Source organism: Anomaloglossus baeobatrachus, chromosome 12 (assembly GCF_048569485.1).
Source record: "Anomaloglossus baeobatrachus isolate aAnoBae1 chromosome 12, aAnoBae1.hap1, whole genome shotgun sequence".
NCBI lineage: Eukaryota > Metazoa > Chordata > Amphibia > Anura > Aromobatidae > Anomaloglossus > Anomaloglossus baeobatrachus.
In genome coordinates this window covers 111855599-111881574 of record NC_134364.1, presented here as the reverse complement: position 1 = coordinate 111881574, position 25976 = coordinate 111855599, and the positions used below count along the sequence as shown (strand labels likewise).

General features: G+C 41.2%; 1 protein-coding gene across 34 annotated transcripts in view; it reads left to right on the top strand.

Annotated features, from left to right (window-relative positions):
* The window catches only part of GPHN (gephyrin), a 360949-nt gene that overhangs the window by 310291 nt on the left and 24682 nt on the right, over positions 1-25976 (top strand). For 16 of the 34 annotated variants that reach the window (XM_075330398.1, XM_075330424.1, XM_075330418.1 and 13 more), the window contains 2 exons: positions 4821-4853; positions 23661-23723. The exons of 10 other annotated variants lie outside the window; for them this stretch is intronic. In XM_075330398.1, coding sequence (XP_075186513.1) covers positions 4821-4853; positions 23661-23723 — 96 coding nt within the window. The remainder of the gene's footprint in view (positions 1-4820; positions 4854-23660; positions 23724-25976) is intronic. 8 more of the 34 variants (XM_075330407.1, XM_075330405.1, XM_075330421.1 and 5 more) reach the window with 2 other exon arrangements.

The window sequence follows — 25976 nt, the reverse complement described above, 5'->3', positions numbered from 1 at the left end:
CATTGCCCTGTAGGCACTCTCAGCAGAATACAGACAGCGTTGCCCTGCAGGCACTCTCAGCAGAATGCAGACAGCATTGCCCTGTAGGCATGCTCAGCAGTATACAGACAGCATTGTCCTGTAGGCACTCTCAGCAGAATACAGTCAGCATTGTCCTGTAGGTATGCTCAGCAGTATACACGCAGCATTGTCCTGTAGGTATGCTCAGCAGAATACAGACAGCATTGTCCTGTAGGCACTCTCAGCAGAATACAGACAGCATTGTCTTGTAGGCACTCTCAGCAGTATACAGATAGCATTTTCCTGTAGGCACTCTCAGCAGAATACAGACAGCATTGTCCTGTAGGCACTCTCAGCAGAATACAGACAGCATTGTCTTGTAGGCACTCTCAGCAGAATACAGACAGCATTGTCTTGTAGGCACTCTCAGCAGAATACAGACAGCATTGTCCTGTAGGCACTCTCAGCAGAATACATACAGCATTGTCTTGTAGGCACTCTCAGCAGAATACAGACAGCATTGTCTTGTACGCACTCTCAGCAGAATACACACAGCATTGTCTTGTAGACGCCATCAGTAGAATACAGGCACCATTGAAGGCAATATAAATCTTTTGTAGTTACTGCCCAGCTTCTCTAGTTTGTCTTCAAGCAGAATGCAGACTACCATCTGTGCATATACTACAAAGGCACTGGGAGCAATGGGCCACCATCCAATATAACCCCCAATATCAGGAAAGGCTCCCAACTTGAAGCATCGGCTTAATGTTAATTATTATTATTATTATTATTGTTTATTTATAGAGCACCATTGATTCCATGGTGCTGTACATGAGGGGGTTACATACAGAATACATGTACACGTTACAATAGACAGACTAGCACAGGGGGAAGAGGGCCCTGCCCTTGCGGGCTTACATCCTAAAGGATTTTGGGGAGGAGACAGTAGGTGGGGTGTAGGTGGGGCGGCAGCTCCGCACGGTGGTGGGGCGGCAGCTCCGCACGGTGGTGGGGCGGCAGCTCCGCACGGTGGTGGGGCGGCAGCTCCGCACGGTGGTGGGGCGGCAGCTCCGCAGGGTGGTGGGGCGGCAGCTCCGCACGGTGGTGGGGCGGCAGCTCCGCACGGGGGTGGGGCGGCAGCTCCGCACGGTGGTGGGGCGGCAGCTCCGCACGGGGGTGAAGCAGTGAGGTCATTGAATTGAGGTCATGTTAATACATTGTAAATTATTTTGGCCTGTGAGAGGTTTTTCAATGAGATCACAGATCAGAAAAAACAAATCCTGACCGTGCCAGGGTTTTGGCATCATTCACAATTCACCCTCTTCTATGTGTGTCATCTCGTGCTGTGATTAATGTGGTGTACTTGTACTGTTACTGTGATAAAATGATGTTGGCTTGAGTCATCTGGACCAGAATTCCTGATCTTCTCACACAGAACAATAAATATCCCGGGCATAGTTTCTATTGGACGTTTAGGGTTTTTCTGGCTCCAGCACTCCATAAATATTTGGTCCGTACAGTGTATTTCTATGTATACCTGGCCAGAGTTGCCCTGATCTTTCTTCGCTACTGATCCAAACCAAACTTGTCACCATTCATCTCGTCATAAAGAATATGGTGGAGGAATTTTAGCGTCCTATTCCTTACAGCATTACTTAACCTTGACCACATTGAAGGATTTTCGAGCCTGAAATGCCCATCTAAGGTCCTACTTACAGCATTTCAGTAATAGCCAAGTCAAAACTTTGCCTATGAACCATCCATGAAATGCCCCGACCACCATAGCCACCAAGAAGTAGAGCCAGTCATTATAGCTGGTTTCCGTTGTGTTGGGTGTCTCGAATGAGAAATTTGTTCCTCTATTATGTCCTTATAGACATCTGTTTTACATTTTCTGCCCATGATGGGCTCCTTGCCGCTGGATGTGTGACATGCAGTTGCCAAAGGAGTTGCCTATAACCTGCCAGTTGGGTTCTCAAAGGGATAACACGAACTGCCTGTAGTTTTCACCTTTGACAAATGTCCAACACCCACTTACGGGGTCATGGAGTGATGATGGGTTGTCCATGGCAGTTGTTGACCCGATGAAAGCCACCAGGTCTGCTGTCTTTGTATACCTATTAGACATTGTAATATATGATCTTAAGGGGTTGTCTATCCCAAAAAAGCTTGCCTATTGTAATGATGAGTGGTTGTGGGTCAGGTTGGACCGACCAACAGAAGACATGTAGACCTGTAGTGATAATCTCTAGCTGATAAAACATTGATTTAATTTAAACAAAAAAACAGCCTAGTAAGTGTAACATCGCTGGAATGAGGCCCATGTCCCATCATCGGTCCATGACCACCATTTGTCTCAAGCACCAGAAAAGTCCATCTCTGACTCTGAGACAAAATTAAGGCTTAGTGGTAGCCAAGTCCCAAGTCTTAGAACTCTTGTAACAGGTTTGGATATTTTTTTTTTCTTTTCATTTTTTGGTACAGTTACTGTTTACATGTTGTCTCCATTGTCTGTGTGTATATTTGTCCTTGTGTGTCTAGAAGATACTTTATTCTTTCATATTAGCTACAGAAGGTGGCCATTTTCCTATGATTTAAGCATAGCGCGCATCCTCAGGGGTGTGTATATGTAAAAGAGTTGAATTTGGCATTTTACACCAATCAGTCTCTTGATCCTCAGTCCTCTTTTTGACACCTTTCGTGATCGTAAAACTTAGAAGTCATTATGCCATTATTATACCTTTTTTTTTATAACCCCTACAAAGTTGATAATCTTAGGGCACAATAAGGATTTCCACATGATATTAAATTTGTTTGAAAGGATGGAATTTCTACCCCAAACTAGAAGTATAGGCGCTCTCACGCTGACTAAATCGACACCTTAAGTATAGAAATCTGCCTTGCCATTGCTGAGAAATGTGGCGTTAAAGGGAACCTGTCACCGGATGTTTATAATACTCACCTAACGGTCGGTGCGGAGCAGACTGGTCGGATGGGCATCTCCGTTCTCCGGGTCCCGCGTCTCGTCTTTCGGTCATCTTTGTCCTTCTGAAGCTAGTTTTGATGACGCGTTCTACGTCATCTACACTAGCCAACAGTGAGGTGCTACGCAGGCGCACTTTGATCTGCCCTGAACAGGACCTCACTGTCGGCCAGTGTAGATAACGTAGAACGCATCATCCACACTAGCTTCAGAAGGAGGGCAAAGATGGCCGAAAGAGGAAGCGCGGGACCTGGAGAACGGAGACGCACATCCAACCAGTTTGCTTCGCACCGACCGTTAGGTAAGTATTATAAACATCCGGTGACAGGTTCCCTTTAAAGTTGTATGCAAATGAGAAACAAGTACATTGGGGTGTGGTAAAGCACTTAAAGCTTATTGCATTGATTTCCAAGTCCATTGATTGCGGAAAGATCTTTGTGACATGCAGCAGATGGAAGATGCCGGATAAACCTGTCAACCAAATGCAGGAGCCAGGCGCTGTTTGAAGGCCTGAAAGTGCTTTGTCACACACCAATGCACTTGTTGATCAGTTGAAATTAACTTGTACGCCAAATTTCTCTGCAATGGCACGGCGGATTTCTTCACTGAAGGTATCAATTTACTCATTGTGAGGGTAGCTATACAGCCATACTGTTTTGGGGTATAAATTTCTGCCTAACAGGTTCCCCTTAAAGGCATAAACATCTGATCATTACTGATTTCTTGAACGAGGTTCCCAAGCCCTGTTCCTTCTCAGTGGTTGAGTATGCTCAGTGGCACACTTCATTCCAAACATATGGGACCAATGGAGACAACTGAATAGACCGCTATGTGCATTCATCAGCCTGATGGACATTGTATGGGGAGCCACCATGAATTACTGACCTTCACTCCATCCCACTATGGTTAGGAGAAATTAGGTACTCGGGACCCTTTTTCTTGTCATCAGTCATGCTCATGGCAATCACATATTTATCACCAATCTGTGGACTAGAACTAGAATGTAAATTTTTACTCATGCTACCGCTAAATAGGTCTATAGAGGATAGTCTAGCCGTTGTCAACCTCTCCGCAGGCGGTAGCTCTGGTAGGGGGTTGGTCATGATGGCCCTTAAGGTCCCTTCCAACTCTCTACCATTCTATGATTCTACTTTCCCCTCAAGTCTTCATCGTGAAATAGCAAGTCATGGCCAGATCAGATAACATCTGTGGTTACACAATTTGGTGCAGAATATAAGGAAAGAAAATCCCCCGAGAGAGGTGAGAGCCAGTCACCCAGTGCAGCAGCATGCGTGTCACAGGCATGGAGTAAACACCAGTCCTCTGCATCGAAGGGGCCAGTGTCGACTAGTAGGCATTAGCCTTACCGTATCAACTTCAAAAAGCTAGAAAAACACTCCCCAAGGAATATTTTTTGCTTGATAATGTCCTTCAAGGATGCCTACAATGATTGAATCGATAAAGTAGAGCTTCAGATGATTGAGCATTACGTTTCATCTACTATTGCGTCTTTCAATTTGACCATAGGTGTAAACAGCAGGTAAGTATACTAAATAAAAGGAGACACAGAACCATATTATTTTATGTTGCATTTCCTCGTCATATCATTCCTTCATTGGATTTATTTCGTCCATGCCATTAACCCATTGTGTTCTTGAATAGGCCGTAAATGATGGGAAGTTCGGCGATGCCTATTTTACCATGCAGGGTTACTGAGCGTATGTTTGTGTGGACAGCCGAATGTGTTCATATATGTCACCTGACAATTATAATCTTTTTTTTTATTATTTGAAGAAACCAGTTGATATAAAAAAACAATCCCACGTTTTTTTTCCAGGACATTTGGATTGCTGCCCCCTCCTTTTCTCAGGTTGTATTTTTGACTTTTCCGTTTCATAGACTCCGTGGTTTGCTTTGCTTCAACGCTCTTCCATATTGATTGTTGTAGTGTGTATATCGTGTCATTGGTCTGGGCGAAAACTTCGTGCTTTTCTGTTTTTCTCTTGTGATGATTTTGTATATATATATTTTTTCCATTTATTACACCACTTCTTCATTGGCTTTACGTAGAGAAAATGTATCATCACTGGTGATGAGCGAGCACTACCATGCTCGGGTGCTCCGTAGTCGTAACGAGCAGTCAGACACTTGGAAATCTTCCCTGTTAATGAGTCGAGCCCGTCGAAGTGTCTATCTGCTCGTTACGATTACTGAGTACCCGAGCATGGTAGTACTTGCTCATCACTAATCATCACTCCATCAACCATTAAAGGGAATCTGTCTATAGGTTTTTATGCTATGTAATCTGAGAGCAGCATGATGTTCGGGAAGAGACTCTGATTCCAGTGATGTGTCACTTACTAGGCTGTGTTAATCAATCAGTGTTTTATCAGCAACATCACTAGTCCTCTTGCTCTGTGTAACCACACCTCCACGACTTATTGGCCGCTTTTTGCCAATCAAGTGATGCGGGCGGAGTTATACTCCACATTCCGAGTTCTGCAAGAGCTGCAGCAGAGAAAACTGTGATTGTATCATACAGATCAGTAAGTGATATATCACTGGAATCAGGGTCTCTGTACCTACCTCATGCTTTATTCATATTATATAAAAAAAAAAGCCTTTTGACAGATTCCCTTTAATGTAGAAAGAATACCAGAGCTGTTGTGAGATTGGCTGCTTGCCCCCTGTTATCGCACAATATAGACCTTTTAGACTTTTATATAGATTTTGTGCAACAGCAAATGCTTTGTGTTATATCTGTGATACAGTATGTGTGTTTTTAGGTATCTGTCATCCTCATCGGTGTCACGGATAAGATTCTTGTGTCTTCTCTTTCGAGTCGAGCCTTTCGTTCATTGCATCCCCTTCTCTCTCACTCCATGGACCTCATCATACCCTTTTTTTCGTACAAGCTCATGATATCGTTCTTCTGTATGTGTCCTTCTGTAGAATAGTGTCTGTACGTGTGTGTACTACCGGTATCTTCATTTTTTACTGCATGTGACTCGTGTTCTGTAAAACGTGACACACATGCATACTTGTTCCAGAACCTGTCATGACCCTTTTTGTTTATTTTTTTCCTTGTTTTTGACCTCTCCGTTCTTCCTTAGAACATGAGGCTTTATGGTATATATGGCGTAGAAAATCTGCATAAATTGAGCATTTTCTGTAGTTGTCCATATATGTTTTTGATATGATCATAATGTATACTTCTTACATCCAAGCTCCGTCATTCCCAACCTTTATACCATGGAGAAACTCCTGGGAAAAAACATTTTGTCATGATCAATATCCATATCTAAAAAGTGGCATCTCTTATGGTTTTTGTTTTCAGTGGTACCCTTAAAAAGTGGCTTAACATGGGGTGGTGCACAGGGCCGCTGTCTCAGGCGCTAACTGTTGACCCTCTCTCCACCCCACCACACTACACTGCCGCTTCTTTTTGGACTTTAACATAAAGGTTGAACCCGCAGAGCGCAGCAGTCAGGTTGAGTTTATCATTGGCTGCTGCACTCTGCATAGACAGCAACTGAAACAACAAAGTTCTCCGTATGATGAAGGAAGTTTTGTCATCTTGGTTACTCCTTGTGCAAAGCACCTGCCTATGAGGAACTAATTTTGGCTGCTGCACTCTGCAGTAAAGGAAATGAGTTGTACTCTCCAACAGCTCCCTGCTTCTACTCTCGCTTGTAATTTTGTAGGAGGAGAGACCTGCTGGAGTTCTTACATACTTTACTTAACTCTGTCTATGTTAATGATTAGGACTCAGCTCTGCAGCTGATGACTGACTCGACTACTGCACTCTACATAGGCAGCAACTGAGAAAGCAAAGCTCTTAATAGGGTTAAGTGAGCTTTGTCTTCCGGTCACAATGCAGAGCGAAACAACCAATGATAAACTCATCTTGACTGCTGCGCTCTGCATCAAAGGAGATTGTGAAGGCTGCACTGTACTCTGCCCTCTTAATTTTGCGATAAGAGCGGCAGAAACCTCCTTTAAGAGCTTTCTTAAATTTAATAATTTAATAATAATAAAAAACACAAATTATAACATTTTTTTCAAGCTAGAGATATTTTAAGACTAGGGTTAATGTTAGGCCTAAGCCACACAGAATGAAAATCAAAGCGAGTGGAATGCGATAAAACATCACATTCCGCTCGGACCAGTATTAGCCTATGTGTTAGCACGCATGAGCAATTATTTTCTCAGCCCTAATCGGACCGAGAAAACAATCTCAGCATGCTGTGACTGTAATGCGTTCCTGGTTTCTCTCGCACCCATTCAAGTCTATGGGGCGGGAGAAAAATCGCACTGCACTCGCGGTACACCGGTGTACCGCGAGTGCAGGGCGTGAATGGCAATAGCCAGCTACGGGGGAAAGAGGGAGATAAATCCCTCCCTTCCCTCCTCAGAGCCGGCCCACCCCCCGCAGCTGTGGTCCGATCGCATGATCGGACCTCAGTCGCAGCGACACTCGGCTCCCGCTGTGCTGCCAGCATGAGCCAAGTGTCACACGAGGATCGCATTGGTGACCCCGTGTGGCCCCGGCCTTAGGATTACAATTACGGGTCGAATTGGGGTTAAGGCTATTGTAATAAAAACATAAAACTGTAATTAAAAAAAAAATAATACAGTAAAAGATACCAGTCATCTAGTGGTCACAAAATTGTGGTATATACACACTTGGCCGAAGGGAAGCGTATCCATGTTCATGTAGGCAAATTTGGTTCTCAGGAATAGTCTTAACATGAGTAGGGCGTCTTTTCATCACAAGCAACACAACACCATCAACTTGGCCTGATGATTTTTTACCCTCTCCATCCCGGAACAGGCGTTCTACATTTTTCATACATTGTTTGAGTATGTAGCACCATTAGGTTGCAAGTTAGACATGTCTTAGATATTTTTCCTCATCTTTCTTCTTTTCACCTGTACGAACTACTCCCACAAGTGACCCAAAACGATTTTTCCAAAGTTCTTAATCTGGACTGTCAAGGAGTTCCGATAAAACTATATAATGTGTGCCACTGTTAAACTTATTGACGTGGAGCTTAAAAACAGCATGGGCCAAGTAATCAGTCGTCGGTATGTACATGCGCCAATCACAAGCCCACCTCTGGACCATCTCGACTGGCACATGCACAGACCAAAATTGATTGCTGTGCCTACGTGAGGGTAAACACTCTGTATATGTGCAATTTTCATTTAATTTAGTTAATAGATCACAGTGGCTAGCTTATTGAAGAATGATCAGGGCACGTTAATGGTCTGGATGAACCCATCGGTCACACAAGCCTTCATCGGAACACAAGACACTTGTTCAGAGTGTTTTCTATAAAGTATGGCGTGCTACACATGAGTAATAGATAGGACTTTCAAAAGATGTTTCAGGTCAAAAATGGTGGTGGCTAGAGATTAGCGGATTCATTTGTGAGATTCCAGTGGTGTTTCCAGGTTAGTAGTACCTGGTGGCTCAACAGGAAGCCCACAAATCTCTTACCCTCCCACGTTCCTGGCACAGCATCTAATTTGTCTGGGCTATCACAACGTCATCTGTGATGGCCACAGAAAACTGGAATTCGAATGATTGCAATAAGTAGTCTAATGTTATACTTTTATTTTTTAGTATTTTTGACAGAAATGTTATTTGTTCACCCTAAGTTTTGGTTATTTTCTTTTTCTCCGTCACGGTTGCTAAAATTACATAGATTAGACCAGTAGTTTTTATGTCATCATAACAGAAGAGTACACCCTAACTTTCTGAATGTTTGGCCCACTTATTCTCTCTGTGCCTCTCAGTTTAAAACTGGATTTCCATCTGTCATTTTTATATATATATATATATATATACATACATATATATATATATATATATATATATATATATATATATATATATATATCCATTTTCACCTTGTTCTTCAATACTATGAAAAACAGATTTTTAGGAAATGAGAGCTAAGAGTTAAAAAAATCAAAATGGGACCTGACAGTTAAAAAAAAAAGTTTAACCAAACAGATGACTAAAATTCTTATAATAATAACTTCATCTTTTACAAAGTGAGATTTATACTAATGTCTTGTCTTAGATAATAGTTTAGTGTTTCATAGCCCAATAACCGATAAAAGACCTAAATTAGTACCAAGCTTTCTTACTTGGATTATTTTGTATTTTGCTCGGTGATATGATGGATTGCTACAAATACTACATTGTGTAACACAGGTTGGGTATGTCTAAGGACGAATAGGGGGAAAAATAATATGCTTGACCTTCTGTAGGACCTAATGTCTTTCGAAGATTGGCTCAAGTGGAAAATCTACTGACCCCTCCGGTTGTGCAATGTTGCAGAGGTCATCGGCCTCGAAAAGAACATCATAAATATATGTTAGTGTTTCTCGGTGATAGGCTTGAAGGCTAGTAATAAAGTTTATTGATGAATCAAGGTCCGAAACCATGAAGATTGAAGATACTTCAGAAGACATAATTGCTCTATCGGAAACTCCACGAGTAATTGGTATCAATGAAAAGATATATAATATAAATCTAAAATAGGCCCCCAAAAAGTTCTACAGTAAGATAGGGGTTGCGTTCTGCTTTCACAATGACTTGATAGCCTTCCATTGACCGGTTATGCTTCATTATTGGTCAGTTGGCCTATGGCTCTCATAAAAAAAACCTTCTATACATATCTAATAAAGAAACAACCCAATGACTATCTACACAAACAGTCAACCAGTGGAAACTAGAATCCATTGTAAAAAAAAAAAAATAGAGGAGGTGAGGGTGAATGCAAATAAGTGCATGGCTTTATTTTTTAGGAATGCTGCATTTCGTACCGCGAGCTCACCTGCATGTGTCTTGTTTATATGAACATACCGGGGTTATAAAAAGTCTACATTTTCGAAATTGCAGATTTTTGTGTTGAAATTTTTGAGACTGGGATAAATGTCAGATGTTTCTCCTTGTTGGGGTCCATTGCAAACTGACTTCTCCGAGACATTGATCTTTTTCTCATCCTTTGGTTTGGTTATAGCATTGGTAAGAACTAAGGAGCCACATCGTCTCTCTTAATTTTTTTTTGTCCAATTTAATAATTTGGTAATGCTTTTCTCACCCCATGGATGAAGGTGCTCTTCCTCTTCCATTGAGCCCAGCAAACATAATTGTGGGGTCCCAGAACTTAGCAGATCCAAATCGCTTGTGCGACTAATCTGCAAAACAGAAATTTCTTTTTTCTTTTCTTTTTCTTTTAACAATTTTATTTTTTTTCTAAGAATTTTGGGTCTTTTTTCGGCAAGAATTTGTTGCCTATTACGGCGCACCAAAGTTAGAAAATGTCCAGCATGATTATACTAGTCAATGGTCCCAATTCTGCCCGTTTTTCCGAAGTAGATTTTTTGGGGTTGTTAAAAGTCCTGGATTTGTACTTTAAATTTTAGTACGTATGCCTCAAAGATCTGCATTTTCTTAAAGCGTATGGAGGCTCTTTATAGCGATTGTATGTTTGCCTATATATACGGCCACATGTATATATATTTCTATGTATTTTATGTACTGTGTATTGAGTATGATTTTTGGTTGTTTACTTTTTTGTTCTCCTTTTTTGCTATATTTGTGGCTATGTCCTGAATCCAGATTATAGCCCTTACTTCTAACTCTTGGATACTACAAGTAGTATCCCGGCAGAGCATGTCTTTACGACTGCCCGGCGTTACACTTTGATCCTACAAACTTCTTTCGACAAATACATTGTGTTGAGGAAGTCGATGTCGAAGCTTTATTACTTCAGAGTTGGTTAGGATGGGTCAATGTACTTACTTAAGTTGTAGATGTAAAGTTCTCCGAAGGTGAAAATTCCAGGGAAAGGTCCAGTATGGTTCACGGTTTCTTGCAGACATGCTACATAGGGAGGGCTTGTTGTTGCTTTACGCCTGCCTCCCATAGTGTTTGGTCCTTCATGTACCCATACCATGCCTGTATACTTCATGTGTCTATTGTACCCAAAGTGATTTTTCTGTAAACTGTATAATTTTGACAAGAAGCAACTGTTGATATAGCTGTGAAACACAGAGTTTGCTACACATATCACAGTATGTATGTTTTATTCCAGGTTTTGATATATAAGCTTATATTTACACCCACAAAGTGCCAACACTGGTGCATCTGAAGAAGTGATTAAGATTGGAAGATGACAGTTTGTGGGTCCAATTACCCCACGCGTGACACATTTCTTCACATAGTCATCACATTGATTCCAATTTAATAGTTCCTCCCCTTTATCCAATGAGTTTCCATTGCCTCTAGCATCCTAGATTTCTTGTCTACAGTTTTAGTACCACATATAGAATACGATCATATATGTAGGTCACATATTTTTCTGAGCTATTTGGAAATAAGTACCGATGTAATCACCAAAATGAACATTTATTGCACACCATGTCGCAGGACTTGCTCCATTGGCCACATCAGTAATATGTGGCTGCCTTACAGGAGCCATGAAAACGGCCACCTCTCTGGAATTCATGGCTCTGATTTTAATTAGCTGGACTGGCTCAACATTATCGTGGCTGTGAGAAGCACACGTCATGCTTATCAAAAGAAGAGACGCGGAGCTAAGAGGCGGTGGTCAATGAATCTAGTCCTGTCAATCGATTTCCGGCAAATCTACGCTATTTTCATAGCACAGCTGCCCCATTATGTAGTTGTATCTCTTCCTACATTGGTTGGAAATTTTACTCAGAATCTCGGCAAAATAATACCAAAACTCCCAATATTGCCTGTCCTTCACGTATGGTCATGCTGCGGGCCAATAGTCAATATATTTTCCCAAAGTAACATATTGCCATAAATATACAAAAAAGAAAACATAACACTCAATGGTACAACTCTCCTTTGTTTTATGTGCAGTTACAGAGAAAGGAAACACTCAAATTGCGCGTGACCTACTACCGGGTCACAACACGCTTTCTCTACCGATGTAGTGATCTTCATAGTAAAGAGGAGGACCCATAGCTCAAATTATTCCCTCATTATTTTGCCACTTTGGACTAAATGACCTGTTGTCTTTCTCTCTATGAGTTTTAATAAATCTTCGGTCAGTTCTCCAGCCCTGTCCAGTTCGGCTCAGGTTCTCTCCACTCGAATGGGACCAATCGGAACATAGTACTGCAAAAATATTTATTTCCCCAAAAAATGAATTACCCAAAAATCAGTAATTCAATATCTACGAAAGGTGAAGAACTTTTTGTTCTGTCGGTAGAAAATAATCAAAAATTCACTTATCAAGAACATTTTGTTCACATTTTATTGAAATTTAAAAAAAAATGTTTCCAGGAACTATCAAGGACATTTTGAGATATGTCTTGATCTAGATATAGAAGTTAAGAACTGGTCTAGATCTAGAAGTCAAGAATTCTGATATCCTTGGAAATTGGCCTTTTGTGGTGTATGAGCACTGGGTTCTCAAAGCTATATCACATTGGCACATATCATGCTTGTATAACTCTATCCTAAACAGCAGAAGGTAGGTCATGAAGTTCTCATGAAGTCCAAGATGTTTTATTCATAGCTCGATCAGTCTCCTATCCACAAAATATTCTAACTCATGGTCCTGCAATGTGGACCAATGGAAACTCATTCTTCACTTACCTTTTTTTCCTCAATATCATGACATAGACATGACATGTCATGACAATGAGAACTTTTTTATGATACTGAGAAGGGAAAAGTAAGAAGTTCCTGAAGAATGTTTTAGGACTGTATTACACGTCCAGATCACAATTTACGAACTTGCCTGTCTCAAGACCCAAACTCAAGAGTCTCATGGGCATACATGAGAATAATGAATTTGGATCATTAGACCTTTCCAGTTTGGATCGTGATGTGTAAAACCGGTCAAAGTTGTCTTCCTGGGGCCTGAGTCAAATGTTTTTTTGCATCAATACCAATTGTTATCCAGTAATTGTACCGCATACGTTTTTATTTTAATATTCTTTACAAGCGCACATCCTAATAATACCACTTTTATACAATTTCCCCAAAAACATAATTTCAGATATTTTTTTGTTTTCTTCTTTGGCAAATGCTTTTTTGTATGCATAAATTAATTATTACATTGCCTGCCCAATTTAAGAATTGTAATTGAGCCATTTGCCTAACTCCAACAAAATAATGTCTAAAATCCAATTAAAATGGAAAAAATATATTTTAGTTCTTTGCTTCTTTTTATCATAATTAGAGTTTCAACATTTCTCGTTGCTGGAGTTTTGCCTTTTGTAGTATTTATAGTTTTATTTCATTTTTATCTTCATTTTATATTTCAAACTATTTTGAATGAATAAATTAATATCTATGTCCTAGGAAAGACTTTTGTAGGCTAGATTGAACTTTTGATAATCTAATTGTACGATTTTATTTTTTCATATGATAAGAAAATAAAAAATTGCGGCTAGATCACACTAATTAATTTTAAATTCAAATCATGCAACTGAAAAACAAAATTAAGGAGGTCTTTAAAGGGAATCTATGAGGTAATTTTGTACAATACTAATTAGAGCTGAAGGAGACCTTTCAGAATCACTAAGTTTTATTGCTCTACATTATCCTGTTATCTTGTTTTAAGATCAGTAGAATTCAGTGTGACTTAGTAACTAGTCAAGCATATGTACATACAAACTGCACATTATTATTATTATTATTATTATTTATTATTATAGCGCCATTTATTCCATGGCGCTTTACAAGTGAAAGAGGGTATACGTACAACAATCATTAACAGTACAAGACAGACTGGTATAGGAGGAGAGAGGACCCTGCCCGCGAGGGCTCACAGTCTACAGGGAATGGGTGATGGTACAATAGGTGAGGACAGAGCTGGTTGCGCAGTGGTCTACTGGGCTGAGGGCTATTGTAGGTTGTAGGCTTGTTGGAAGAGGTGGGTCTTGAGGTTCCTCTTGAAGCTTTCCACGGTAGTGGAGAGTCTGATGTGCTGAGGTAGAGCGTTCCAGAGTATGGGGGATGCACGGGAGAAATCTTGTACACGATTGTGGGAAGAGGAAATAAGAGAGGAGCAGAGAAGGAGATCTTGTGAGGATCTAAGGTTGCGTGCAGGTAGGTACTGGGAGACTAGGTCACAGATGTAGGGAGGAGACAGGTTGTGCATGGCTTTGTATGTCATGGTTAATGTTTTGAACTGGAGTCGTTGGGCGATGGGAAGCCAGTGAAGGGATTGGCAGAGTGGCGAGGCTGGGGAGTAGCGAGGGGAGAGGTGGATTAAGCGGGCTGCAGAGTTTAGGATAGATTGGAGGGGTGCAAGAGTGTTGGAAGGGAGGCCAGAGAGCAGGAGGTTGCAGTAGTCGAGGCGGGAGATGATGAGGGCATGCACTAATGTTTTTGAGGATTCTTGGTTAAGAAAAGCACGGATCCGGGAGATATTTTTGAGTTGTAATCGGCATGAGTTGAAGAGGGCTTGGATGTGTGGCTCCCCCCTCCCATCTCTCAGTGCTGGCATCAGTGATAGTAAATATGAACTGAATTTGCACTGCTGCCCCCACCCATACTCCTTCCTACCTCTCAGCAGTAATCATTGCACTGAGAGGTGGGTGGGGGGAGCAGTGAATATGTAAATTGTATTTACAGACACTTGACTAGTGTGCAGTTGACACTGAATCCTATAAATCTTACAAGATAACCGGATAAGGTAGAGCTATCAAACTTAGTATTTTATTGCTTTACGTTATCCTGTTATCTTGTTGTAAGGTCAGTAGAATTCAGTGTGACTAAGGCTATGTGTCCACGGGAGAATGTAGCTGCGGATTTTTCTGCATCAAAATCCGCAGCTTTCCTGCAAAATCCGCACCTTTTCAAAGGTGCGGATTTACCGTGGAATTGCCGCGGATTTGATGCGTATTTTGGTGCGGATTTTTTTTTCCCCCAATTTTAAAGCCAAAATCCAGATGAAAATCCGCAACAATAATTGACATGTTGCAGATTTTTCTGGATCAAAATCCGCACGAAATCCGCTGCGGAAAAATCCGCAGCGTGGGCACAGCATTTCCAAAATACCATAGAAATGGCTGGGAAGTGCCTGAGCTGCAGATTTTCGGGAAATCCGCTGCTTTTCCGCGACAAATCCACTGCAAAATCCGCACATTTTTCGCAGCGTGGGCACATAGCCTTAAGGTACCGTCACACTAAGCGACGCTCCAGCGATTCCACCAGCGACCTGACCTGGCAGGGATCGCTGGTGCGTCGCTACATGGTCGCTGGTGAGCTGTGAAACAGGCAGATCTCACCAGCGACCAGTGACCAGCCCCCAGCCAGCAGCGACGCGTGGGTAACTAAGGTAAATATCAGGTAACCAAGGAAAGCACTTCTCTTGGTTACCCGATATTTACTTTAGTTACTAGCGTCCGCCGCTCTCACGCTGCCAGTGCCGGCTCCCTGTTCCCTGCACTCCTAGCCAGAGCACACATCGGGTTTATTACCCGATGTGTACTCCAGCTTCGTGTGCAGGGAGCCGGCACTGGCAGCATGAGAGCACAATGCTTAGCGCTGGCTCCCTGCACTCCTAGCCAGAGTACACATCGGGTTAATTACCCGATGTGTACTCCGGCTATGTGTGCAGGGAGCAGGGAGCCGGCACTGGCAGCGTGAGAACGGCGGACGTAGGTAACGAAGGTAAATATCGGGTAACCAAGGAAAGGGCTTCTTGGTTACCCGATGTTTACCTTGGTTACCAGCGTCCGCAGAAGCTGGCTCCCTGCTCACTGCACATTCAGTTGTTGCTGTCTCGCTGTCACACACAGTGATGTGTGCTTCACAGCGGGAGAGCAACAACTAAAAAATGGACCAGGACATTCAGCAACAACCAGCGACCTCACAGCAGGGGGCCAGGTTGTTGCTGGATGTCACACACAGCAACATCGCTATCAAGATCGCTGTTGCATCACAAAAATCGTGCCTCAGCAGCGATGTTGCTTAGTGAGACGTGGCCTTTAGTAACTTGTCAAGCTTATGTAAATAAAAACTGCATATTCACTGCTGCCCCTACCATCTCTCAGTGCTGGCATCAGTGATAGTAAATCTGAACTGAATTTGCACTGCTGCCCCCACCCATACTCTTTCCTACTTCATAGCAGTAATCATGCCTGCACTGAGAGGTGGGTGCGGGGAGCAGTGAATATGTAAATTGTATTTAAAGACACTTGACTAGCATGCAGTTGACACTGAATTCTACAAAGCTTACAACAAGATAACAGCATAAGGTAGAGCTATAAAACTTACTGATCCTGAAAGGTGTCCTTAAGCCAATTAAAGATAAATTTAGTATTGTAGTGCAAAATCACCTGACAGATTCCCTGTAAATGTGTATATCTGATTCACCTGATAGTTGCATGAACTAGGGATCCTTACAAATACTTTGATGTGGTTCCAATATTTAGTTGTTAAACAGAATCTGTTAGTAGGATAAACCCGTGCAACCCATGCTAATAGGAAGTTGAATAAAATGATACCTTGATTTATGGTATCTGATTATTTATTCCAGATAAAGCCACATTTTTCTTAATATGTAAATCAGCTGTTAAGATCTATGGGCTGAACATAGATCTCCTTAAGACTCTGTCTCCAGAGCTTATTTTATATGAAAGGGGCGTTACCAGTGTAAGGCATGTAAATCAGAAGAGTTGACTTTCAGTCATTGCTAGAACTGGGTGGACTCTAAAAAAACGGGACCTTCCGGTCCCTGCTCATTTTTTTTTTTTTACAAAATCTGGATCCGGTCCGGAATACGGTACCCATATAAGTCTATGGGAACCAGAATGTTGTTGTAAGGGATAGGGAGATAGAAGCACACGCAGTGTACTCACCGAACCTCTGTCATGGCAGCAAGCTGCGTCCTGGTCGCGCATTCACTTCCGGAGCTGCATGAGTCTATATCTAAAAGTAAAGGTAGATTCTAGAATTTATGGGCTTCTTCCAGGTATGACATACTTTGTCACGTGATGGGGAGGGTGTGTTCAAAATGCAGCTTGTGATGTGTCCTCCTCTGCGCAGCCTGAGTGTCCTGCTTTATGAAGCAGGCCACTCAGGAAGAGCTGCGCCCACGACATGTACTCCTCTGTTCAGCCTGAGCGACCTGTTTCATAAAGCAGGCTACTCTGGATGAACTGTGGCCGCGATGTGTACTTCTCTGCTCAGTCTGTGCCTCCCGGTGCATGAATCGTGCACTGGGAGGCCCAGGATCAGCTACGCCGTTGATGTTTCCTCCTCTGCTCGTCTGTCCCACAGACATCATCTGTACGCGGAAGCAGTCAGACACTGTCACACAGGCTGAGGGCATGTCTGACTGCAAACAATCACAGACACCCGGTCGGCCGGCGGACGGGGAAAGCCGTGCATATGAAATGAGCGGCCCAGGGAGGCCGCAGGAGCAGCATAGAGCCGGACCGGAGCCTTGGTAAGTATGAAGTGTTCACTTCATTTTTATTTTCTTTATTTTTTCCTTTATTTATTTATTTATTTTTTTTTAATTTCTCGAGTTCCGGATAAAACACCTGGAATCCTTGGTCCAGCACCCGGGCACCTTTGAAACCGCGCAGATTTGGACTTTTATAGTCCGGGTCCGCCCAGCCCTAGTCATTACATGTCTCTCACTGGTAATGTCCCATTTCCTATGAATAAAGCTTAAAAGTCAGATCTTTAGGGAGATCAGTGTCCTGCCCATAGATCTTAACAAAACCTGAATTTACATGGAATAAGACATTGGATCACCGATATCAAAGTATCATTTTCCTTAAATTTTTATGACCTACACGCCCATATAGACGGCTTACGAGGGTTGATCCTACCGACAGACGTCCTTGAAACCATCAATTAATTAATTGTTCTTCATTGTCATTCCTTATATTGGACTTCTTAAAGCAGGCCACGATATTTTTAGATGTTGTGGTCTTTTCTTTCATGGCACTGGCTTTGGGGTTCCAGCATTTAGAGACCCCCCCCATAGATTTCTGATCGGGTAGAATGACTTTAATCATTTTCTAAAGTGGAATTTCTAATTTAATTTTCTAAAGCTGGAGGCAATTTGAGTGATGCAATTCATGTAAAATATGTATTATGCTTGCCTGGAATATGATGGGATATTTCGTGGTTTTTTTTAGCTTTTTTTATTCTTTCTTAGAGATTGTGATTATGACATTTATAAAAAATGTGTTGTATAAATGTTTCACGTTGGCTTTTTATGATGGGCGTAAAGAAGAATGAGCCGTTCTTCGTTGCTCCCATCATAAAGCTGGCCTATGATATACTGTGTACATTACAACTTCCGCAGGTAAGTGGGTCAATTTCACTGATGGATTTCTAACCTTTATTTTCTTCCTCACTGTTGGCATGAGCTTTTAATCATTTCATGTTTTGTTTTGTTTTTCCCCTTCATTTTCGTGCTTTTCTTTTTCTTGTTTTAATGATGTATAGCAATTTTTGATGAGGAGTCTAATAAAATAAAGCTTTAGCCAATAACAAAAAATTCAATTTTGGCAAAAGGTAGGACCTCCCTAACCGACCCCTGTTCATGTTCAATCATCACTTGACAAAGATCTCATTTTTGGTAATTTTCGCTGAAGTCTTGGTCTATTCCAAGCAATTTCATCATAGTATTAGTATGTAATGTTCATAAGCATCATTGAATAAATGAGGACTTATCGAGATACTCCTTTCAACCGGGAATCCCTTGATAGTGGAGACTTAGTAGGTCCATTATCTCCCAAAAGGTTTACACTAAACACTGACCTTGGTTATAAAACCTTTTTATGGACCAAAAGAAACACCTAGAACCACTATAGTATAAGCATAAAAAGCTAAGGACCAGCCTCTAGCTGATCTACCTTAGTGTCGGTTTCACATCACGTTGTGAGGATGGACCGCGATGTACAAGCCAGACTCAAGTCTTTATATGGAGTGCACAACCTTTTCTGGTCAATGGCCACACTGATCTATTGAGCCTTCAAAAAATGTATTGGGGTTTTGCCTGCATATCAAAAGTACATACCTTAACCGCCTGATAGGAAAGAGTTTTGAAAGAGTAACTAAAGGCTGCTTTACACGCTTCACTTTGTCGTGCGATCACATTTGCGATCGCACCCGCCCCCATCGTTTGTGCGGCACGGGCAATTTGTTGCCCGTGTCGCACAAAATCGTAAACCCCCGTCACACATACTTAGCTCCCGAACGACCTCGCTGTGGGCGGCGAACATCCACTTCCTGAAGGGGGAGCGACGTTCGGCGTCTCAGCGACGTCACACAGCGGCTGCCCAATAGTAGCGGAGGGGCGGAGATGAGCGGGACGTAAACATCCCGCCCACCTTCTTCCTTCCGCATTGCCGGCGGGACGCAGGTAAGCTGCAGTTCATCTTTCCCGGGGTGTCAGACGGAGCGATGTGTGCTGCTCCAGGAACGATGAACAACCAGCGCGCAGGAGGACATGCGATTTTTTTTTTTTTTTAAGAAAATGAGCGACGTGTCAACTAGCAACGATAAGGTGAGTATTTTTGCTCGTTAACAGACTCTCGTAGCTGTCACACACTACGATATGTCAAACGGCGTCGAATGTGTGTCACTTACAACGTGACCCCAACGACATATCGTTTGATATATCGTAGCGTGTAAAGTCCGCTTTAAACCTAGAAGAAGAATGGGGGTCCAAGTCTTCACCATTTTTCTCTTACGAAAGGAGGAGGCCATTGTTGTATTTGACTTCTACAATTATAAACTCATTATTAACTACAAATGAGAGGGCCACATACATAAATAACCTCCTTTATGTCTTCTACAACCTTCTTGACTGACCACCATTAGTCAGTGGGGACCTAGTCCTTGTAATAGTGATAGGGCACAGTGAGATGACCATGTGCCACTTGTTTTTTTTTTTTGCTGGTCGGTCTTGAAACTACTGTACATATAAGCAGTCACATTCAGACAAGCATATTTGTGACCAGATGGTTGGGAGGAGCACAGCCACGTGGCCACTCTGGCTGCAGGTTGTCCATCCCTGGCTTGTAGGAAGCTTTAAAGTTTGTTGTAGGAGATTTGTGAAGTTTTGCCAGCTTTTAAATGTGCCATCAAGACAACCCCTGTTCATATGCTTTATTATGGAATATGGACGTCATATGGAGGGTTCTCTCACTATTACACTTGGTGTGACCATTTTTTTGGTAGGCAGCTAATTCATCTGAAGGTACGGTATCTAATTAATGTTTCTCCCCTTCATTGACCAGCCAAAACGTCCACCTATTCCTTCATAGATTAGCTGTTATGGCATTCATTTCTTAATAGATGGACTAAAAAATTTTGCCTGTGTTAGGCTAACCTTAACCCAAAAGTCAACACTGACCAACCAAAGCTTCTACTTAGTCCCTCATAGATGAGCTGTTATGGCATTAAGTTCTTAACTCAAGGACTAAAAGTTTTTGCTTTGATTAGGGTAACTCTAACCCAATAATAACACCATCAAAGAGTAGTGCCATGAGCTGCCTGATCCTTTTATAGAACAAACCAACTAGGGGGCAGAAGTAAATGTTCAACATTTACTGTGAAAAGTAAAAAATGAGGGCCCACAATGCAAACGTAAATAGGTTGTACCAAATTTAGAAGTTATATCCTATCCACTGGATAGGGAGGAACTTCCCGATCGACAAGAGTCTGACCACTAGGACCTCCACCGATCTTGAAAACTGGATGTCAATGGAGCAGGGTCAACCATGTGCTTCTCCGCACTATATATTCTCTACGAGAGCGCTGGATATATTTGAGCAGATCATTCAGCTGCTATTCGACACTCCCAATACAAATGAATGGGTCATCAGCACGTATGATTTACCACCATCCAGTTTTCAGGATCAGTGGTGGTTCCAGTGGTCTGACGCGAAGAATCAAGAAGTGAACTCCTATCCATTCAATAGCGGCTAACTTCCAAAGTTGATTCGTCTCCGTTAAACTGGCCAAACGCTCATTCAGCTGTCCGCTTTCTCTCCTGACTCCACCATACACATGCACTCTCATTTATGCGGAGAGGGGAGAAAGCTGCCGCTAGATAGCTCAGCTTATCTCCCAAGATAATTGTGTATCTAAATTGTATGGATGTCTCTCATTAGATAGTAGTCCGTTCATGCCGAAATAGGCAAGTTTGGACGTTAATCTCTACGACTGACTTTTTTACGTATCAAGATCTCCTTTAAACATTTTACTTGACATTTTCTCCAACTGAGCAAAGAAGTCATCCCTTAGTCACAACACTAAGGTCAAGGAGAAAATGCGTCCCTGATCAACAAATTATTTGATTTGTTCCATTACATGAATTTAAAAACCTTCTTGAAGGAGCTGTTTAATCCTCTGACCATGACTAAAAGGACCTTCAAGCATTGAGATCTGTTACACAAGATCTTTATCTCAAGTGACAGCGCAAAATGGTCACCCTTAATTCTCTCCAAATCATTGCACGCCATGAATTATATTAATTTGAACTGGAAACTATTGACTGCTTCAACTAAAAAGTCCAAAAATAATTGTGAAGAAATATTTGTTACGTCTTGGTGGTTTTGCCCTTGTCTTTAGAACAAGGGTGCCATAATTTATCGAGTAAATCAATTATTGTCCATGCCGACTTTTATTTACTGTGGTGATAGTTTTTGCCTTCCAGAGTTGAGATCTCTGCTGGTGTCCACTATTGGGAAGTGGTTCCTTTTCTGGGCACCAGGTCTTCGCAAAACATAAGGATCTTAAAAAATTGGACAACCACTTTAAGAGGGTTGTCCCCTAGTTTTACATTGATGGCCTATCCTTAGGATACTCCATCAATGTCTGATTGGACGATGTCCGATACCCCGCACCGCTGCTGATCAGCTGTTCTCGTTCCCGGCAGCAGGCAGCCAAAAATGCTCAGTCCCGGAGCTGCTCCATCTTCTGATAGGGTACGGCACATCCGCCTACCATTCTAATCAATAGGCGGCAGTATCCGGCCTTGGACACTATCAGAAGATGGAGCAGCTCTGGAACTGAGCATTTCCGGCTTCTTGCTGCCGGCTCTGGGAGGTGCGGGGTGTTGGACCCCAGCCAATCAAACATTGATGACCTATCCTAAGGATTGGTCATCAATGTAACAGTAGTGGACAACCCCTTTAAGGAATTATTGTGTTACATGTAAAAATACAGTGATGGTATTAGTGAAAATGTTTCTTAAGCATAGTGCTTCACATCAAGTCTGAAATGTTTGTGTTCTTTAGTCTTTTGTTGGTGTAATCCAAAAATGTATTGACTTGATGGGTGACATTAATTTGATGCCAAATTACCCATCTCGTATTGAGTCCTTTAAAGTGGTTGTTCAAAAGTGGAAGAAGTCTGCTTTATTTTCTACAAACAGTGCCCCTCTGGTCGTAAGGCAGGTACTGGTATTGCAACTCTGCTCTACTAAATGCTGTAGTACCACATACAATGCTTTTCTGTAACGAAAAAATCAGACTCAAATTCCTAATTCTGGATTATCCCTTTAAGTCTTAGAGCCTTTAGAAATGCCTTGCAAATATTGCTTCAATGAATTTTAATAGAAAATGATACATGATAGAATTTTTAATAATTTCCAAAAATATGTTTCCATTTGTATTCTTCAGTCCACAACAAAAACTTTCTATATATATTTATTTTTTTTTCTTTTAATTATACGTGTAAGATCGAGATTTGTCTTTTAATATGAGCAATTGCTTAATTATATTATTTGTTTTACTGTTCGTTAAAATCTGTTTTCTTTTTATTCCATTTATTTTGTTTGCTTGAGAAAAAAGAAGGGACGTGATATGGAATTAGGATTGTGATTACTATTTCAAAGGTTCTTCAAACTGTTCATGTCTAATTCTGAGGGCGAAACGTTGTCTTACTAGGGAGCTCTGTAGTCCAACCGCATTATTTTTATTTTAGCTGTTTGTGTTTAGAATTATTCTTTTTATTTCTATTATACTATTGACAAACTTCATGCTTCATAAACCTCACCACTTGTAATGATGGCGAAACATTGGCTTACTCAGGAGCTCCGTAGTCCAACTGCATTATTTTTATTTTAGCTTTTTGTTTTTAGAATTATTCTATTTGTTTATACTGTACTATTGACAAACTTCATTCTTCATAAACGTCACCATTTGTAATGAGGGCGAAACTTTGTTTCACTCAGGAGCTCCGTAGTCCAACTGCATTATTTTTATTTTAGCTGTTTGTTTTTAGAATTATTCTATTTGTTTATACTGTACTATTGACAAACTTCATTCTTCATAAACGTCACCATTTGTAATGAGGGCGAAACTTTGTTTCACTCAGGAGCTCCGTAGTCCAACTGCATTATTTTTATTTTAGCTGTTTGTTTTTATTATTTTTCTTTTTGTTTGTACTGTACTATTCATAAACCTCACCATTTGTAATGACCAAATGCCCGGTCAAGAATTTTCATTCTATTCCAGCTCATGTCAAACGGCAAACTCCATCAGAAATTTGGTTTGGAGATCAACAAAAAAAAAAATAATTAAAACAGGATTGTGAAATCGCTAAACTGTGACCCAACGTGTCTACGACTTAATTCAACAATCTCAAGTGTCTCTGCTCATTTTCAATCTTTTGTTTTTGTCCATGCAATAGCTCCACTATAAATTGGAAGGGCTTAAAGATGAACTCAGGAGGAGTAGAGGCTGCGAAACAAGAGTAACTATTACTGATCAAAGGAGCTGCTTCCATTCGCAAAAAAGATGCTTTGCGCTATGAGTTTGAGCTCCTTATTATATTTCGTGAAGATTCCTGACTTTCATTTTACTTCCTTAGCGCTGTCTTTTCCACTAACATTTTTCTCTTATTAGCTTTTCTCTTGTGTCCTTTGGATATATGTTATTTTTCCACGCTAGTTCTTTACTAGTCTACTTGTTTATTTTTAGGACTCTTTTGTGTTGTTCTAGTTTCATCTTCTAAACTTGTTGATTTGAAGCTCTTCTACTCATATATTCTGTACTCCATGTGTACCTGTCCAACCATAATGTCCATAGTTTGTAGGAGATGTTATTTTTGTAGGTTCGGTCTTCTCATGACTCTTCTCCACCATTATACATGGTCATCTCCTTCATCTGTCCTGATTTTCGGTTCAGGCTTTGTTTCTTAAATTCAAAACTTCAAAAAAGATCTTTCATGACAAAGATGATCTTCAAAATAATTTATTGATATTTCACGGTAGAATTTCTACCCAATAGTTCCATGAATATACTTACATTTTTGAGAACGTGGTCTACAACTTCTAGCTACGACTTGGAATTCTCACTTGCATCCTACTCAAGACCTATTGCCTCCAACAAAATAAGGTTGTCCTATTACTATATCATGTTCACCACCATTTGTGGCAGAACTCTTCTGAACACGTTTTCTTCATTAGCTTAAAGACTTTTTTATATACTTTTTATAACATTGCCTCTAGATGTTGTAGCTACTACTCCCGACGTTTTCTGAGTATGTCACCCAAATTTTGAAAATTCTGATTTAAAGGCCCCTAAAATTTAAAGAACAAATCCGAACCAAATCATGAGACATTCTGTCCAAGAAATGTATGTGTTTTTTTTTTTCTTCCAACTTTGTTTTTTCAGGAAGGGCAATCATACATCACCATTAGCTGCAACATTTCTGTCATATTTTGTCCCATTACAGCAAGTAGGCTGTGTTGCTTGGTAGATTTCAACCTGTTGTGTGGATGTACATATTTCCAGTTTATGGGCTGGCTTCCATATAGTTAGAATGTTAAAATCTTTTATTGTTTTAGATCTACCCAAATTTCTTTTTTGTTGACCCACGAAGTCATAACGTCTACCCAAATTTCTAAAATGATTGACCAATGAAGCCTTATTGTCTACCCAAAATTCTAACTTGTATTCCCATTAAATGATAAGGTCTAGCCAAATTTCTAACATGGTTGACTCATTAAGTCATAAGGTCTACCCAAAATTCTAATTTATTACCCCATGAAGTCTTTTTGTCTGCCCAAATTTCTAACCTGTATGACCCGTGAAGTCATAAGGTGTGCTCAAATAACTAACATGGTTGACCCATGAAGTCATAAGGTCTACCATAATTTCTTACATGGTGGACCCAGGTAGTCAAAAGGTCTACCCAAACTTCTAATTTGTCTTTTTGTCTACCAAATTTCTAACATGGTTGACCCATGAAGTTATAAGGTCTACCTAAATTTCTAACTGACCTGTGATGTCATAAGTTGTGCCCAAACATCTAACATGGTTGACTCGTGAAGTCATAAGATCTACCCTAATTTCTTACATGGTTGACTGAGGAAATCAAAAGGTCTACCCAAATTTCTGTCATGGTTGATCCATGAAGTCTTAAGGTCTACCCAAATATCAAACATCTTTAGCCATATTTCTATTTATGGTTGACCCATGAAGTCATAAGTAGAGATGAGCGAACCCAAACAGTAAAGTTCAGTATTCGTACCGAACACAGACTTTACGACAAAAATCAGTGTTTGGAGTTTGGGTGCTTTATACGTATGCTAACCACTCGATCGAACATTGGTTGGCTGTGATACGCTCGGTGCTCGGCCCAGTGCGAGCCACTTGCAAAGAGTTAAGAATAGTGTTATCAGATGTAGTGTGTTTCCCCCCCTTAAAAAAAAAATGAAACAACTCCACTCTTCACCCGAAAATGTTTTTTTTTTGGGCTGGCTGTATGTGGGTGAAGAGCAGAACTGCGCAATCAGTGACTTCCCATGGGATTCAGGTTAACTCCGGGTCCCAAACTGAACTTTACCTAAAGTCCAGCTGAACCACCCGAACTTCAACAGGTCTGCTCGTCTCAAACTGAACTTTATCTAAACTCCAGCTGAACCCACTAAAACCGAACTTCAACAGGTCCGCTCATCTCTAGTAATAAGGTCTATCCAAATTTGTAACATGGTTGACCCAT